Source organism: Colobus angolensis, unplaced genomic scaffold (assembly GCF_000951035.1).
Source record: "Colobus angolensis palliatus isolate OR3802 unplaced genomic scaffold, Cang.pa_1.0 Scaffold68, whole genome shotgun sequence".
Taxonomy (NCBI): Eukaryota; Metazoa; Chordata; class Mammalia; order Primates; family Cercopithecidae; genus Colobus; species Colobus angolensis.
The window spans coordinates 3,049,062-3,068,804 of NW_012120487.1; the positions used below are offsets into that span (position 1 = coordinate 3,049,062).

General features: G+C 39.8%; 1 protein-coding gene across 6 annotated transcripts in view; it reads left to right on the plus strand.

Moving 5' to 3' along the window:
* The window catches only part of ELAVL4 (ELAV like neuron-specific RNA binding protein 4), a 157,286-nt gene that overhangs the window by 85,986 nt on the left and 51,557 nt on the right, over window positions 1-19,743 (plus strand). For all 6 annotated transcript variants that reach the window (XM_011926241.1, XM_011926244.1, XM_011926238.1 and 3 more), the window contains exon 2: window positions 13,571-13,811. In XM_011926241.1, the coding sequence (XP_011781631.1) occupies window positions 13,571-13,811 (241 nt within the window). The remainder of the gene's footprint in view (window positions 1-13,570; window positions 13,812-19,743) is intronic.

Below are 19,743 nucleotides of genomic sequence, written 5' to 3' on the forward strand. Positions count from 1 at the left end.
TGATCCGGGGAATGGTTTTCTTATAAATCATCTTCTCTCCTTACTGTCCTCATGAAGGTTGCTGCCAGGCGATAGGCAGACTTAAGATTGTAACCTTGCTAATTCACAGTGATGTAGGTGAAGGGGAGACTGAACCAGAGAGGGTTTCTAGAAATATGATTTTTATTCATTTGGGCTCCCATGTGTACTCTAATGTAGAAACAAACAGAGTGTGTCCAAGGAAAGATCCTACAGGATAGCTCTGGGGAAGAGATGGAATCATTTTTAATACTGTGGCTCCAAACTGGTTTGAAGCACTTGACATTTTCTTTCTTTTTTAAAGAACTACTTCCTTTCAGATTATAAAACTACTGTATTCTCATTGTAAAAACAAAACAGAGTTGACAAAGACGGAGAAAAGTGTAACAATCACCTGTAATTCTGCCACTTATTGTTAGTGTTTTTTATTTTTCCCTCCTACTCTGTACTTGTTTATATAATAGAGATAATCAATCTTTTATTTCACTTCTTTTTCTACATTGATCATATACATTTTCTCACGTTATAAAAACCCATTATAAACATAACTGTAACAATTGCAGAATACTGTATCAAAAAACTGCACAGTGAGTTATTTAGCCATCCCCCTTGTTAGACCCTTGAGCTGTTTCTGTTTTTCTCACTCCTCTTAGTATACCTCATTGTGTGTACTTTTGGTCTGCAGAATTTGGGATTCTTTTCTGAGTTTCAGAATGGACCAGTGGGTCCAAGAATATGAACATAAGAAGAGATGTGCCAATTTCTCCTTCCACCCATAATTATGAGAAAAACTATTTCACTGCATCTTAGAACTTGACAGTTGCAAACCTTAAATTTCTAGTTTCCATGTAAACATGTTGCCCACAAAGAATTCAAAGGCTTACTTCTCCTCACCCAGAACTGAATTCTCACCAACATTGATTTGGTGGGGTCCAGTTTTACTCCTGCCCTGGCTACCTTCCAAGGGAATGTCTAGGGGCAATGGTATCCAACTGGCCCTCAGAGGAAGTTTGAGGGATAAAGTTCTCCTGTCAAGTCAAAAAGTTCTTTTTTTCTAACGTATATCTCAGAAAGAAGGAAGGAAGGAAGGAAGGAAGGAAAGAAAGGAAGGAAGGAAGGAAGGAAGGAAGGAAGGAAGGAAGGAAGGAAGGAAGGAGAGAAAAGAAAGAGGAAGAAAGAAAGAAAGAAGGAAAGAAAGAAAGGAAGGAAGGAAGGAAGGAGAGAGAAAAGAAAGAAAGAAAAAGAAAGAAGGAAGGAAGGCAGGAAGGAAAGAAAGAAAGAAAGAAAGAAAGAAAGAAAGAAAGAAAGAAAGAAAGGAAAGAAAGAAAGAGGAAGGAAGGAAGGAAGGAAGAAAAGCAGTGAAGGGAGTAATTCACAATAAACTTTCAAGTGTGATAAAGTAAGTTTCAGATTTAAAACTACTCTATCAGAACGACATTCAGGATCTTTTCATGAATGAACATGTGGCTATATGAGGCTGTATGAATTGTCCTTGAGTATAATTTAGCATGGCCAGTTATGTATTTATATATACATTGAGGTGCTAAGAACCCTTTTATTTCACTTTTTGTCTTTATCTTCAGAATGACTTAATCTTTTGAATTGCACAATTAGAAGAGCCGTTGACATTATACAATTTCTCTTAAAAAGAACAAGACTTCTACACAGATTTTTCTAGAGACAAACTCCCTCTACTCCCTTTTACTCCTCCCCTCTTCCTCACCCTAAGTTAAGAAAACAAGTGTTAATTTTCAAAATAAAATATATTTCTATGTAGATTTCTGAAGAATTTAATCTGAGTGTGCATAAAACTTAATTTCAGAGATGTGACCTAATGCTTTAGATCATGATACATGTGTAGAATAGCACATTGCTGTTTACAGCTAAACCTCAAGAGTTTGCTATGACTGAGCCACTAGCCAGGCATTTTATAAATATACAATACTAATGTTTACATGAATTGTGCCATTGGATATTGTTTATGCATTTAATTGGGAAGATAAGTCTGGCTTAATCAGTTTGTGGGCAGTTTTTGAAATGATTCATTAATTATGAGAAAGACTGTTCTTTATGTGGAAGATGAAGATAACGTATTTCCCATCACAACTGGTTCCCATCCCAACAGGTATCCAGAGATTATTATTAGGCATTTTAGTTATTTTGTCCACATTAAACCTTCAGAGTTCAGAGGGACTTAGGGAGCAGAATGAGAAGGAATTATTTTCCAATCGATTTTATTTTTATTAGAGCTGATACTTTTGCAGGAAAGCCGAGCTTGCCCACAAAATTGTATTTTTATTAAAGTGCAAACATTTGTGTTTTTCAAATCTGACTTAAACAAAGAAAGCTTATTGAAAGAATGATACTGTATTTATTTATTTACTGGCCATTTTGGAAAAGAGAACTGAATTGTGGGGGATGAAGGAAAGGTGCCCTCATCTTTATAATGTACTGAATGATCAAACTGTCCCTCAGCTCTGGATAGTTTGCTGTAAAAGTTGGTTAAAACCACATACCCAGGGGTCTTATCAGAACTGCATCAGGATGGACACACCAGGAAATCATCTTAGGCCCAAAACGAAGCTCTAAAGAAACACTGTAAAATGTAAAGGAGGCGAGTATTTATTAAGGAGGGGAAATGTGTGTGATGTGTCTGGGGAAGAAGATTAAAACTTGGATTTCTATGAATTTGAGAATAATACCTATGAGAAATTAAATTTTGATTATACTTTTCATATCCATGCTGGCCCTGCTATTTTAAGTATTAATGCTTCTTGTTCTCTCCAGTGGCTGCTGATTTTTTAAAAACCCTGACTACCACCACTGAGAATACTTTTGGCATGCCTGGTGTTCATCTCCAGAGCAGAAGATGCTGTTTGAAAGAGGGGATGCCTCACGCTTACCTCATTGTTACAAATATAACTTCCTTTTAGATTATAAAGCGCTATATTTTCACTGTAGCAACAAAGAGTTGACAAATAAACAAGTCATTTGTTTAGGATGTAGGCATTTATACCAGGAATAGGACTGTCAGTTCAGTATCAAAACAGGTAGGATTAGTCTGAGTATATACAATTTATATGCTTTTGCTGAAGAGGGGATGTCATTTGAGAAACTCTGAAGGGGACTGCTTAAAAGAAAGGGATATACAAGTGATTTTAATGAATTATTTGTTTGCCTGCCCTCCTCTGCCATCCTCCCAGCTTGAACCCTCTACAAGGTAGGGACCAAATTATTTTTGTTTTCCCACTTTCTAGAAGAATGCCTTGGCTTACAACAGCATTCAATAAACTTGTGTTGAATTGAATATACTTGTTTTAAGGATATGCTGAGAATTTATTACCACATAACTTCCCAGAGTAAATAGGTCTTTCAGGTTATTTGTGCATCTGCCCAAAGGTATTATTAAGCTGTCAGCGTGTGTTTCTTGGATGGAATTAAATATTTTTTTCTAGAGCTTTCTAGTTACTTTCTGGCAGAATCTACAGAAGCATGGTATGAATGGTTTTGGGGAACATGAGTGCAGTCTTTAACCACAGTCCCCTAGTCCAGTGGTCTTTGTGAGCCATCACCTGTAATTTGGTTGGAAGGGTGGTATTTCCAAGTTCCCTTTTCCTAGAGTTATCAGATCGTCAGTCTCAGCCCTCCTCTTGGGTCCCATTAATAACATAATGTCTCTTTCACAGTTGAATCATAACCAGGAAAGTGTTGCATTTCAAAAAAATTATTAACCTGAAGGGACTTGAGCGAATTAAAGCCTCTTGAAAAGAAGGAAGGGAGAGAATAGATTTTATGAGCTGATCTAAGACACTTTAAAGAAATATGAAATTGGGGTGTTGTAAGGACATTTTTAGTATCTTTTAAGGAGCAACAAGAGAAGTGAGGAATTTTACAAAAAAAAAAATAATGTCTGTCTTCAGGAACACAGAGCCTGCTGTGTAATTTTCTAACTTTGGGAATTTGTTTTTCAGGCTTGGGAAGGCGGGTGAGATGCAATAGTCTGGGCTTCTGCATACACCAGAGTCTAACATACTGCATGCCAGAATTTTACAAGGGTTAAGTGGGAAATGCCTACAAAGAGAATTAGGACTTTTATTTTTGTTCTCATTAATAATTTAAATCTATTTCTTTAATGGTTCAATTCAGTGACTGCCCTTGGTAAACATTATTCTTCATGCACCTGGGAGAGCTTGTTCTATTACATAAGGGTTAGCTTTATACATATATTTTCAAAAGTCCTTCCAGCATGGTAAAAGAAAACACCTTTACATACTCATTAAAATATTTAATAAAATGCATGTGTGAGTCGCAGATGTACACACCTGAGACATGTTTGCAATTGGTACATTCCTTTAACATCTTTCTCATTTCTGGGAATACTGACATTTAAAGGTGGCTGAAAGTAGAGGGAAAGGGTATTTGTAAAAGAAACATCATGTTCCTGTGACCTTCTTTGGTTCTTTCCTCTTGATCTTTTTGCATGAATTGAGCAGTGAGGCTATATCTCCGCCAGAAAACCAGGAGTTAAGGACTGCCAAAAGTATGGTGACAGGTGTACAAGGACCCTGCACTGGGTTCTTAGATGATGAATGTCAGCAGTGAGTTCTATATCAGGGCAGGTTCCTGTAATGTAAAGTTGTAGCCTTTGATTTTCCTCATGAAGTAAATCCTGAAAGTAAGTGTAGGTTAACTAGATTAAAATATATAAATGCAAAACAGTAAAGTGGGGTTGTGGGTAGGTAAAGTGGAGGGAATGGGGTAAGACAGGGTTCTAAACCTTGCTATTAAGAAGTAAAAGAGTGTTAGTCTACACTGAAGTATTCCAAAAATGTCACAGGCTTGAATGGGGAGGAACAGTTGGGGGACTTTCCATCTTTATTTTTATACTACCACTTTTAGGGAAAATATTAGGACAAGGACACAATATGGTCTGGTTGGCAGGGTGGTGAGAAGACTACGGTAGCGACAATGGTTCTCCTCCATTGTGAGGAGGAGGATCAATCTTGTAACTCTAGCCTGATTGCCCCAAACTTGAGAAAATTAAAGCTTTGTGAAGAGTGGAAGATGGAAGGAGGTGTAAGAAAGTCATGAGCTAATGGAATAAATATCAACTACCCAGGAGGTTGAGGTGGGAGGATCACTTAAGCCTAGGAGTTCAAGTCTAGCCTGGGCAACATGGAGAGACCCAGTCAAAAAAAAAAGAAGGAAGGAAGGGTAAGGGAAGGGAGAAGGGAAGGGAGAAGGGAAGGGAGAAGGAAAGGGAAGGGAAGGGTAAGGGAAGGGAAGGGAAGGGAAGGGAACGGAAGGGAAGGGAAGGAAAAAAAGTTTAAGGGAGCTTTAAATACATTTTTAGTACATCCATACACTTTTCAATTTTAGAATAGTCTTGCTTAATATACGTTAAAGATTTTCCTGGTCACAGGACATGCTGCTGTCTGTCCTCTGACATGTGGACCCTTCATCAATAAATATTTGTTTGATTAGTAAATTAATGAATTCTGAGAGCAAGAAATCATTTGAAAAGAGTGATTTGGAGAGGAAGGAAAGGTTTCACTTTTGATTAATTGCTAATCTGCTTTTCTTGTCTAACTCCCAACCTAGTTTCTTAGGTATTGGTTTTTATCTTTCTCCTTGTTCTCTTCTAATAATATTAGCATCAGTCACCACTAGCATCTGTGAAGGGATTACCATGCCAGGAATAGTGCTGAGTGCTCCATGTACATTATCTCATTAAGTCCTTTTTATACCAGTAAGAGCAAAGGCTGCCCTGAACCACCAGGTTCTATTCTTTTCCTTTTGACTCATTAAATAGGGCTGAGACGAAGGTGTGGAGGGGCCGAGTGAAGATGATAGACACTATGTGCTGCCAACATACTTAATTAATAGTTCTCAGCCACCTTGGTGTGAGGTAGGTAATGGGTAGAGGCTAGGTCAGTGGAAGGGCTGGGGTAAGGCTGTATTCTAAACCTACCTACCAAAAAGTGAAGGAGTGCTAGTCTACACAGAGGTGGTCCAAAAATGCGGCAGGCTTGAATGGGAAGGAGCAATTTGGGAACATTCAATCTGGAGATAATAGATTGGCTTTAGTGAACGTAAAATGCTGTATGCATGTACATTTTTCTGAGCATGTAGGGCCAAGGCATTCAATAGGTTTTCTGAGGATATAGGGCCAAAGTATTCAATAGTAGACCCATGCCAGCCAAAGGTTTAACCCTCCTGCTTGAATGAGTGCTTTCTTTTTTTTAGGTGGAGTCTCTGTTGCACAAGTTGGTGTGCAGTGGCATGGTCTCGGCTCACTGCAACCACCGCCTTCCAGGTTCAAGTAGTTCTCCCCCTTCAGCCTCCCAAGTAGCTGGGATTACAGGCACACACACCCACCATCATGCCTGGCTAATTTTTGTATTTTTAGTAGAGATGGGGTTTCGCCATGTTGGCCAGGTTGGTCTCAAACTCCTGATCTCAGGTGATCCGCTCACCTCAGCCTCCCAAAGTGCTGGGAGTACAGGCATGAGCCACCACTCCTGGCTAATGAGTGCTTCTTAAAATCTACATTTGACGTAGAGATGAAAAGTAGAATGGTAGTTGCCAGGAACTGGGGAAACTAGGGGAATGGGGAGGTATTGTTTAATGGGTATATACTTTCAGATTTACAAGGTGACAAGAATTCTGGTGATGGCTGCAAAGCAATATAAATGTACTTAATACCACTGAACTGTACACTTGAAACGATTTAGATGGCAAATTTTGTTATGTGTATTTTACCACAATTTTAAAAATTGAAAAAATATCTGCATTTGAAATAATATTTAAGTGTATGCCTGGCATATAATAGGTGCTCAATAGGTGACTGGTTGCTTATCTGTCCTGTTCTCTTTTGTTATCTGTAAAATGGGGATGATATTACTACTTTATTGGCTTTTACTTCACAGGGTTGTTTGAGGGATCCACTAAGCTAATGGACATGTAAGGACTTTCATTCATTCTACAGTCCTTTATCTAGGACGTACCAATTATTAGGCTTTGTTCTACATTCAGGAGATGCTGTAATAAACAAAACAGATGTGATCTCTGTGCTGTGGACCTCAGAGTTCAGGTCATGAATTTTTATGAACTGTGAAGTGCTATGCTCAGAAAAGTATGGAGGTGGTCTCCACACGTCTGTTCAAGTGCATTTTTTTTTCTTGAGACAGAGTCACTCTGTCTCCCAGGTTAGAGTGCAGTGGCACAATCTCAGCTCATTGCAGCCTCGATCTCTCAGGTTCAAGCCATCCTCCCACCTCAGCCTCCCAAGTAGCTGGGACTACAGGCAAGCTGACCACCATGCCCAGCTACATTTATTTTTTGCTTTTTGTAGAGACAAGGTCTCACTATGTTGTCCAGGCTGGTCTCAAACCCCTGGATTCAAGTGATCCTCCCACCACAGCCTCCCACAGTGCTGGGATTATAGGCATGAGCCACCACGCCCTCCCTGTTCAAGTGCATTTCTGTAATATGGCCACCCATTAGTCCTTGCCCAAGAGGACAAGTAAATCCTCATCCAAATGAACATGCCCATATTGTCACAAGAATACACAAGAGAGGTAATCTGTAGACCTGGGCTCTGATCCCATCTCTGACTCTAACTAGCAGTGTGACCTTGGGCAAGTCATTTCCCTCTTCTGGTCCTCAGTTTCCTCCACTTTAAAATGACAGGGTTGGGCTTCATGGTCCCTAATGTTCTCTGGTATCTGTTGCACATCCACACTGTGAACTCAAGAAGGGCCCGCTCTTTGTCTTTGTTATCTCTGTATCCCCAGAGTCCAGCACAGATCTCGGCTCCATCTCTGTTTGTCTAACATACCCAGATCTAGCCATAGTGGAAATAAACCCTTTTTAAATGTGCATATGACCTGACATATCCAGGAAGTAGTGTTACAGTTAACTTGGGTAGACAAAAGGAGCCTGGATTGTGTTGAGAGAGGTGGAAGAGAGGGGTGGCTTTTTATTTTCCAGGAGCAGGAGGCTGGCTGAGCCTCCACTCCTTACCTCCCCTCTGCAGAGATAAACGACCATGGTGATGATCCAGCAGCTGCACATCTGAAGCCTTCCCTCTTGCTTTTGTTGTATATTTTGCAGAAAAGAGTGGTGGGAGGGGTGAGGTTAATGCATTGAGTGTGAGTAATTAGTCATTCAAACCATCGACATTTACAATGACAGGATTTGAGTGCCTACGTTATTGTGCACCGCTCTAATAGTTTATCCCTGAAATTTTCTGCCTGTATAATGTTTCTTAAAATATATCACAGAAACATAAAAGATTTAATGTAGTGCTTTGTACAGCCATTAGAGTTTGAAGTCAACTGAACCTCCTCAATGCTCTATCCTGGATGCTGACTGCAATTCTGTTCTTAATTGCTATTCAAATGAGGAAAGAGGGCAAGTCAGGGGCTTGGAACCTGGTCAGCTGCAAAGTTGGCTGTGAGACCCACACAGAATGTTTCATTAAAGTACATATGCACACTTGAGTAACTGATATATTTATTTGCAATGAAAATTGTGCTGTTAGAATATCAAAGGCGTTAGCCTGAGGAATCAAGTGTTCTGATTTTCCCAGCCAGCCTCTGTACTTCCTGGAGGATGTGCTTTCCAACAACACACATTTTTTCTACCCCTAGTCTGTCCCTCTGTTTCCCAAATAGAGAGTACAAGTGTCCTCTCTTTGAGGTCTGTCGCATAACCTTAAAATGCTGTAGTTTCATATTCATGCGTTTAATATCTTTACATCTTGGCAACTTCTCTTATTTTCCAGGTAATGTTTTAAAATCCTCTTGGTTCATTCACATATTAGATTTGATTCTGAAGTGTTACATTTCTGATTTTGTTTTCAGCCTGTGTTGCATCCCTAAGATGCATCATTAAGACCCGTGAGGGGTCTTATTATAGGATGTATATTAACACATTTGCAAATGTTTCTCAGCTTTCAGACTGTACATTTTTATTGAGAAAACTCTCTTTGTATGTGTCCATTTGTGTGTTTTCATCTGTTCCTTCTGGATACACAAAAGAATAACTGTGTATCGTAGATGCAGAGCAAAGAGAGCTCTATCTACATTGGATGAGAATGACTTGGCCTAATTTTCAGATGTGGTCAGCTGAAGTAGCTCAGTAGTGAACATTGTATCTCATGACTCCTTTTAGAAGCTAGTGGGGACCAGTTGGGCTGTCTAATCTACAGACAGAACTCACCTCCAGGAGTCAACATAAATTAGGAAATCCACATAGAATGTAAGGAGAGCCACAAAGCTAATGGGGGGACTGAAATTACTTTGCTGCAGCCTTGTTACTTCATAGGCCTTCCTGGAGCAGGTGGGCCTGTGAGATGTTCACGTGGACAAGCACTGGCTTTGACCACGTGTCTCAAAATGAAAGATGAACCTGACTGTCAGGTGACCTTTAAGAGTTTTGGTCCCACAGAATCTCAGCATGAAATTATTCCACATACTCCGTCATTAGCACTAAATAAGCTGCCTTGTTGTGGGATATTTTCTAGGTGTTTGTCGGGCAGCTGAAAGAAGGGTAACCTGACAAAGGTAGAGAACAGAGAAGGATTTCTAAAGATTGTAGGGCTGGGGGGGTTTTGCCATTAAATCAAACATAGAGGTCAGGCCTCCTGAATGTATAAATTCTGATTTTCATGTTCATTATCGAGTTGGCAGTGCTTCTTATGTTTGTTGCCTGGACACCTGATTCAGTGAAGCAGTGAGACAACACAGCAAATGGAGGCACTGCAAAGACCCAGAAGGCCCCACAGCTTGGCAGAACTGAAACTGCCTCCTAGCCAGGAGTTGTGAGGATGCTCTATAATGCCATCTCCTTTAGCATGCCTCCTTCCCTGGGGCCCATCTCCCTGATTCTTTTCCTGGACCCTTGCCTCGAAGGCAAAGCGGCTGAGTAGGCTTTGCTGGGTGCAACTTCTATCAGTCCTGAGAGGAGCTTGATTTAAGATTCTTCTCAGAAGCTTTTTGCTTTCTCCTTGCTGTCTGGACCAGCCTTCTAGAATCCTAAAGTTGACCTGAAGCCAAGAAGAAAATTCTGGTGATGGGAGAAGTGGAGCCACTTAAATTACTTACATGATGGTAAAGAATCTTAGATGCTCCCCATCTTTCTCAGTCTGCTTTATTTCCTTGGCTTCTCTTGAGGCTTTCATGTTTTCCTTTTTGTTTCGTTTATCATTTGTGACCATCAGAAGATGAAAGAATTAGAGTAACACTCACCTACGTGGGGCATGATGAGGAATAATCGTTATGATGCCTCTGGGCCCTTTGTATTTTAGACATTTAACGTACATTATCTCTCATCCTGAAGATAACCCTGCATGGCAAGCTTTTTATTCCAGTTTTGCTGAAGAGGAAACTGCGGCTCAGAGTATTGAAGTAACCTGCCTTAGATCACACAGCTAATAAGTGGTAGAACTAAGATTTTTCTTTTTCTTTTTTGAGATGGAGTTTTACTCCTGTTGCCCAGGCTGGAGTGCAGTGATGCAATCTCGGCTCACTGCACCCTCTACTGCCCAGGTTCAAGTGATTCTCCTGCCTCAGCCTCCTAAGTAGCTGGGATTACAGGCGTGCGCCACCACAAACACACCTGGCTAAGTTTGTATTTTCAGTAGAGACCGGGTTTCTTCATGTTGGTCAGGCTGGTCTTGAACTCCTGACCTCAGGTGATCCACCCACCTCAGCCTCCCAAAGTGTTGGGATTATAAGCATGAACCACCGCACCTGGCCTAGAACTCGGATTTTAAATCATCTGTTGTCTTGACTCAAACGCTCATTCCATTTTTACTATGCCACTCTGCTTCAGATGAAAAAACAAACAAAAACAAAAACAAAAAATGGTTTCTGAACATTGATGAGGATGTGGAGCAACTGGAACTTTCATACTCTGCTGGTGGGAATATAAATGGATACAGCCACTTTGAAATACTGTTGGCAGTATCTACTGAAGCTGAATATACATACACCCTATGACCCCAAAAATAGAATCCTAGGACTATCCCCAATAGAATATGTACATTTTTCTACCAAAAGACATGTGCATAATGCTCATAGCAGCATTATCTATAGTAGTTTAAAATTAGAAACAATCCAAATATTCATCAACAGATAAATAAAATGTAATATTTCCATGCAATGGAAATTGCTATGGCAGTGGGAAGAACAGTGTATCGTTACATGTAACAGAGCAGATGACACTCCATACATGTGTGAAAAGGCACTAAAGAGTATGTGTTGTATGATTCCATGTATATAAAGGTGAAAAAAATAGGTAAAACAAATCTGTGGACTAGAGTTCAGAATAGTGGTTACCTTTGAGGGGTGAGGTAAATGACAGGGGTGAGAACCTGAGAAAGGCTTTTGGGGTGCCAGTCATGTTCTATATTGTGATCTGAAAGGTAGCTACCCAGTTGTGAATTGTGTTCACTTTGTAAACATTCTTTGTGTTGTACCCTTAAGATTCACACACTTTTTTTTTTTTTTTTTTTTTTTTGAGACGGAGTCTCGCTCTGTCGCCCGGACTGGAGTGCAGTGGCCGGATCTCAGCTCACTGCAAGCTCCGCCTCCTGGGTTTACGCCATTCTCCTGCCTCAGCCTCCCGAGTAGCTGGGACTACAGGCGCCCGCCATCTCGCCCGGCTAGTTTTTGTATTTTTAGTAGAGACGGAGTTTCACCGTGTTAGCCAGGATGGTCTCGATCTCCTGACCTCGTGATCCGCCCGTCTCGACCTCCCAAAGTGCTGGGATTACAGGCTTGAGCCACCGCGCCCGGCCAGATTCATACACTTTTTTACATGTATGTTATAGTAAGTGAAAATACTTCCCCCCCCAAATCCTCTGAGCGGGCAAATGGTAATAATAATGGAAGCTACTAGTTATCGGATGTCTGCTATGCCTTGGTTTCGTCATCTATAAGATGTAAAGAATATTGGAATATGCCTCATTGCCTTCTTGTGAGGAGACAATGAGAGAAGTCACATTGGATGATTGGCAGAGTAACTAATAAACATCAGCGACTGTGGTTATGTGCCCACCTCTGTTCTGGTGCTTTACATAAGTCATATCACTGAATCGGTCCTTACCGCTTTGCGAGACAGGTGGCATTGTTCCCATTTTTCAAATGAGAAAAATGAAGGCTCTTAGGGTTTAAGTCCCTTGCCCAAGGTCACACAGCTAGTAAGTGGCAGAGCATGATTTCATTTCCAAAGAGTTGATGATCAATTTCTGAGGAGATGGAAGCCATTTTATGATGGACAAATAGAGGATGGTGATAAGACAAAATGGAAAGTTGCAAGTTATGGGCTGCGTTTGGGGCCAGGAAACCCGGGTGCAGGCCTGGACTTTGCCCTCATTTTTCTATGATAACAGAGAAGTAATTGGACATCTCTGGGCTTCATGTCCAATGTGAGAGTGTTGAGCTAGATTTTGTTCCCTTAAGCGCCTTCTGGCTCTGCAATTTTGCAATTCTCCATGTCTGTCATCCCATACAGGGCATCTTCATGACCTGACTTCATGAGCTTAAACTCATTTTTCTTATAAAACCCTATTCTAGCATCTTCTCAGAAATTTCCCTGAATCTCCCTATCCTGTAAGCAGAAGTAATTGCTTCTGTATTGCATGGTCATTGCTCTACACCAGCTGTTTACCTGTCTGTGTCCTCTATAGGCTATTAGCTCCTTGAAGACAGGGATTCATTCATTTCTTCATTCTCATGCATGCTGCTTAGAACATTCACACCAGCCAGAAATCTTTGTTTAATTAAATATTTTAATCAAGAGAAAGTCCTTTTTGAGTACTATGTGAGTAGACAGCCTCAGGCGGTGCTGGACCTAAGGTGGAGACCTAGAGAAAACTTTGCCTCCATGTTTTTTGTTTTATTAGAGGTCTGGGAGAAACAATAACAGAATGGCTAGATTAAAAAAAAAAAAAAAAAAAAAAGACCTTAGAGGACTTTGCAGCTCCCTAGCATGTATCTATAAAAATCTAAAGTTTGATCAGTGATTAAGCATCAGTGAAAATTTAAACCCTTCCCACATTGAACAACCTCACTTAATTTAATGTCATTTTATTTTATGAGATAGTTAATAAACAGGTACTGTATTTGATCTTGTGAGTGTAGCCCTCTATATTTAGCTTTTTCAGCTTTAATGGAACTATAATTTTAATCATGATTATTACTTTACATTTTAATTATAATTTGGTGTGGCTTAAGTATACATTTCTGAGAGTGATTGTGTAATGAAAACAGGAATTAGCTTTTCATTAACAAAATAATGGGAGAGTTCCTACTGCATTCTAGTCTGTGTTCAAAATCTATGGGCTGGCCTAAAAATAGAAAGGGGAGTTTAACATTTTGGTTAAAAACATGCTTCTAAATTGGCTGTGTTCACAACTCAGTCTCTTGCTCCATCTTGCTTTATCTTCTCTTTCTTTTCAAAAAAATAAATAAACTTTTAAAAGAGACTTTGATTGTGTCTGAGATTTCAAAAGGCTTTTTCAATTGTTTTTATTTTTATTTAGATAATTAGCACCATGGAGCCTCAGGTGTCAAATGGTCCGACATCCAATACAAGCAATGGACCCTCCAGCAACAACAGAAACTGTCCTTCTCCCATGCAAACAGGGGCAACCACAGATGACAGCAAAACCAACCTCATCGTCAACTATTTACCCCAGAATATGACCCAAGAAGAATTCAGGAGTCTCTTCGGGAGCATCGGTGAAATAGAATCCTGCAAACTTGTGAGAGACAAAATTACAGGTATGCACAGGATTTGAAGCTATGTTGTTCCATTAGATGTGCAGATCTTAGCAGAAATGCACATGTGTGATGATGCACCTGAGTGTCTATATCATGTACCCTGCTTGCAGGATGGCACGGATACACAGTCATAAACTTACACCACATACACCACATAAGACCTTATTGTAGATTGGTACTGCTGGGAAGCAGATGAAGATTTTGGCACATCTTCATCTTCATGTAAAATGATCTTTTGATTTTGTCTCCTTTTATTCTTAATCATCCATTCCCTCCCTTTGTTCTATAGTTTCCAGTCCCACACTCTGCTCTCCCTATACTTTACACTAGTTTTGTTCATGTATTCTTCTCCTCTCAATATTTGCTTCATGTGTGCCCAATGTTCTTCCAAGTCCCTGAAACAAGTGTTTTAAAGGGGGCCACTGTGGATGTGTGGATGGTTGACACAACTGCCCTTGTCCCTGGGGAGAAACAGGCCCTAAGGATAGCAGATTATTCTGGAATACAACTCCTCTGCAGTAGGAGGGAGATACTTAATGAAGATCTGCATTTGAGGTATTTTGTTTTATGTCATCTGTCTGTTCGTTTTGAAGATGCTCTTTAAGAAGTGAGGGAATTTTTATTTGAAAGTGAATCAACACCCTGTACAACTTCAATACATGAAATTTTTAGGTTCTGATTTTTTCCTAATTGACAACTATTCATTGAGAACCAAATGTCTGCCAGACACTGACACTATAATTCTTTGGGGGAAAGTTTTCCTGTAATCTTATTGGCAGTGAGAATATTTTCTTAGAGATATATTAGGCTACATCACGATGGCAGTGAAGCTGCTACTGTGTGATACTCCACTCCTGAAATCATTCATATCCAACTTTGAATACTTGTCAGTTTTGAGTATTGACTTTTGTTTTCTTTCTCTAGACAGTTTAATTAATCAGCAACTGTCCTATAGCTTTTTTTTTAAAAAAGGAAGCTGTGTCATTAAAATAGGGATATACATCATCTTTATTTTAAATCAGAGAATACATTCTATATGTGTGCGTGTAATTATATATATTCTTCTGTTCTCATAATTCACATGTAAATTTGTTCCCCTTATAAATTAAGTAGTTTGCAAAATCATAAAACTTAAATACCACTGCCACTTTCCAAAATATAAGTCACGTAACGCTCCAGATATAATTTTCTTATTTGAAAAACTGTAAGATAATGCTTGTCTCAAAGGGCTTATTGTGAGGATTAAATGAGAGACTAGATATATTGCATCTAGCACAGTGTCTATTGCTTAGTGGTGCCTCAGTAAATACATCTATTATTATAAGTACAGCTAGTATGCTTCAAGGAAAGTGGCCAGAACAGAAAAAAATATATCTATCAAGTTCTCCAAATAGGGCCAGGCTTTGATGATCTTGTACCAGAGCACTGGAACATCTATCCTTAAACAGAATTTCCCATACGTTCAGAAAGCCAATATTTAGATTCCTGAATAATCTTTATGTAATAGGATGATAATTCAAACCAAATTAAAACCAGTTAACCATATGATTCTTCCTCCTACTCCTATATAGGAAATGTATTTTTAGTGTAGCCTTACCTTCAAAATACAGAGTCTGCCAGCTATATTAGTGAATATTATTAATCACCTTTTCAGAATTCCTTCAGAACTGTAGTGAGATTTTTGAGAAGTACTGATTCATGGTGTTGTTCCTTGTTTTCTAAAGACACATGTTTAAACAAGCAGATTCCTTTACTGAAAGAATGCTAATTTGGTAGTTCACCGAGTAGATTTGAATAGGAGTGACAGCTTCGAAGACAGCCTTTAATTTGGTATACAAAACCAAAATTGTCAACTTTGGTTTGTTTAGCACCCTCTCCAGCACAAGCAGAGACATACAGTAGCATCTGAGCTTAAAGAAGAAACTTATGGGGTTGAAAGCAGAAATACAATTCAGGCATGAATTTGTAATTATGCATCCTTCTTAAATTCAGGCCCAAAAAATTTTTATTTGTAGAGACCTTATGGGAATGAGGCAGAGAAATAGAGAGAGAGACTAGAGATATTTGCCCTCATTTGGTAGCAGTGTTTAATAAAAGTAAAACTTGTGGTTGTAAAGAGTGCTTATTAAATTCTTCATTTACACTACCTAATTAATTCTAGCATTTTAAATTAACAGTGAAACTAGTCCCTGCTGTACCATTCCATACATGCAGCATATTTCCTCCATCCACCCGTTGTTCAGGTTTAATTGGCTATGCTAAAAGTCAGAGAAGGAGGGAGAGATAGGGCTGTGGGGAAATGGAGAAGGAGTGGGAATCGCTCTAGTGGAGGACCTCCCAGAGGCCAACATTTGGGGTTAGGTCACAATGCAGACTGGAAGAGGTGAGGTATATCACACTAGGCAAATGGAGACGCTGCAGCTGGTGGTTCAGAAGTCAGGGTAAATGACATCATGGGTATTTTTGTTGCCCTGATTTTTAACATCCCAGTCCCCCCTTTTCCTCCAACACCTCCTACAGATCTCAATGCATCTCGATCCTGTGAAGTTTACAAGGAGTTCTAAATATCCAGTGGGAGGATTGGGGGGTGGGAGGTGGCAAAGAGATAAGAATTCAAGATTAAGATTTTCCAGCCCCAACCACTCCCTAAGAGAATGTAATGGATTCCCTTAGAAGGTTCTGGCTTCTGTAACGTTAAAATTTCTTTAGAGAGAGAGGAAGTGACTCTGTTGATAGCCTTACCAGCAGGCTAGATTCATCGCTGGCTGTGAATTGTCAATGAATTCTCCGTTTGAGAACAGATAGAAGAAATTTGGGCGTGGACTTAAGTGTTATGTGCTGAGGACATAAACATCACCATTTATCAAGCACTTCCTCTGTGCTGGATACTTGCTAAGTGCTGGACATACCCTATTTCATTTAACACGGAGAGCAGCTTCTATTTTCTTAGATGAGGAAACTGAAGCATAGTGATTTCCCCAGGCAACACAGTTATTAGCAGGTGGTGGAGCTGGGCGTCACCCCTAGTTTCCAAAAGCATGATTTTATTTGGAGACATGTACAGGGTAAAGACCCTGCCTAACCCCCACTTCATAACCCAATGCAACATTGTGTTCTTCTGAGCAGTGGTTGTTGGGCACCCTCTGGAGAGTCTATCTAATGCACCATGGCTTTAAACAAGACTCAGGTGTATAAAGGGAGGCAAAGATAACAACATTTATCATCCTCTGGGGATATAACTCAGCCTTTGTCTTCCTTTAGAGTAGAACCAAATTTACTGAAAATGCCAGTTTTAAGATACTTTTGGATATCTCTGTTACTTATCTTCTCAGAGGCATTACATTTTTCTTTTTCCAACTGGGAAAGGACACTTATCAGGATAATCCAGGTACCAGGGAGAAGAAAGGCATATCCTGAGTTGCTTTTGTGTACATCCATGACACATGATGGCATTGGAAACTAAGTCTTTAGTTTTTCTTCTTCATCTACCTGCAGTCTCTGCTGCTGGGGAAAAAAAAGGAAGTGGCATGTGACCCACTGAGTTCATGCAACCTAGAAACTCTGGCAAAGAACACCAAATACCTGGTAGAAATTATATTATTCCCACGGACTCCAAGGAGTTGATTTAGTTTCTTATTTTTATTTTTGGTTTTGTTTTGTAAACATTGAGATTGCCTTACTGAATGCAAGTTCCTATGTGATCAGTATTTTAGGGGAGAAAACAATGTGACTTGACCAAGGCAAGGTTAGGTGGCTCAGGGTATGTCTTCAAATCAGCAGAGCTGGATTATTATTATTGTTTCTTTGCCTTTTTTGCATTTTTATAAGTGTTTATCTTGTTACCACCCCAAAACAAATAAGGAAAGAAAAAAGAGAAAAATCTCTAGAAAGAAATTAGGCGGGGTGCAGTGACTCACGCCTGGAATCCCAGCACTTCGGGAGGCCAAGGCAGGTGGATTACCTGAGGTCAGGAGTTTAAGACCAGCCTGGCCAACATGGTGAAACCCTGTCTCTACTAAAAATACAAAAATTAGCTGGGCATGGTGGTGGGTGCCTGTAATCCCAGCTACTCAGGTGGCTAAGGTAGGAGAATTGCTTGAACGTGGGAGACGGAGGTTGCATTGAGCTGGACTGCACTCCAGCCTGGGCGACAAGCGCAAAACTCGGTCTCAAAAAAAAAAGAAAAGAAAAAAGAAATCAGTGTAAGACAGCAAACAGTTTTGACCTGCCTATTTACATTGTGTGATTATTTGCATCACAGTGATAAAAAAGAATTATATTTTTACCTCATGTCACTGTCTGTGTATCCATGCAGTGTACTTTTTTTTTTTTTTTCGAGTTGAAGTCTCACTCTGTCTCCTAGGCTGGAGTGCAGTGGTGCGATCTCGGCTCACTGCAACCTCCACCTCCTGGATTCAAGTGATTCTCCTGCATTAGCTTCCCAAGTAGCTGTGACTACAGGCACCCACCACCATGCCCAGCTAATTTTTGTATTTTTAGTAGAGACAGGGTTTCACTGTATTGGCCAGGCTGGTCTCGAACTCCTGACCTTGTGATCCTCCTGCCTCGGCCTCCCAACATGCTGAGATTACAGGCGTGAGCCACTGCACCCGGCCACAGTCTACTTTTTAAGAATAGTTTTCTATTCATTTCAAGTGAGTGTGAGCTCTGAAGGGGATTTTTTGAGGACAGGACAGACCAAACTGAACATTATCAATAACAAAACTGAATCTATTAAGAGACAAGTATATGGAACATGCTATTAATGCATAAGTGCTATGGGTGGTTGGAAGAGATAAGGTTGGTGTTAGCTGGAGCTGTTGGGGAAAGTTTAAAAGATAGGGTAAGGATTTAGGTAGAGGAAAGAAAAGCAAAGGAATAGAGCTAAAATTTTAGTCAAAGAACAAAAGCATTTTGTGTTCCTCTGTGTTTTGGACAAAAGAAGTAGAGCTGGAACATGTCTCTTTGGAAGCAGTGGTCTAATATGAAGCAGCATGGCCAAATGAAGTTAAGCATAGCAAAAAATTAAGTCAGTTAGAGTTTTACCCCAATGGACAAAGACAACATTTCCTAAACACCACTTCTAATCCATGTCTTCATTTCTTCCTTTATAATACATCTCTTTGGTTTAATTAATATCATTTAGTGGAAAAAGAATAAGGCCAAATAAATAACCTTTGCTACTGTGGACAAGAGGGTGGATATTTTGCTGCTACCTTTGTATCTGAATTTACAACCTAATTAAAGAAACCAACTCAGTTTTGATGCAGTAACATTGGGTAACTTGTGTTCTTTCTCAAATTTCTGAAAGTGCTAACAATCCTGTGTGTGTCTCTCTCAGTAGGAGAGATGTGGGACATGGACCACAGCAGTGGCGACAGTATCTATTAGAGCATCTAGGCCTTGAGTCACGACAGAGTACAGTCTATTGGGTTGAAGAGGAGAGGGGAGTGAGGGCTCTGGATTGTTTTAATGTACCTTATATACTTTCATGTACTGGACTTATAGGAACACTATGGAAATTTTGTTGAATTTTACTTCTGAGATAACTGTATAAACAATAAAAGGCTCTGAAAAATCCTAAGATATAAAAATTCCTTAAACTCACTCCCAAAATGTGAATTCAGCCCCAAGGTGAGTTTATTGGCATAATTTCTTACAACACCCAGCAGACATATAAGAATAACTGCAGCAGCTTTTATTTTTTATGTGTGTCTTAATGTGTGTACTGGGCACTATAATAATGCTTTAAATATAGTAGCTCATTTAAATAATAAATCAAGTTATCTTGGAGAATCGTAATGGCCAGTGCTTTTGAGAACTTACTGTGTGCCAAGCATTGTGCTGAGATCAGTAGACGGAGTCTCATGTAATCCTCAAGATGGCCACTTTACAGATGCAGAAACTTGAACTTAGGAGTAATTGAATTACT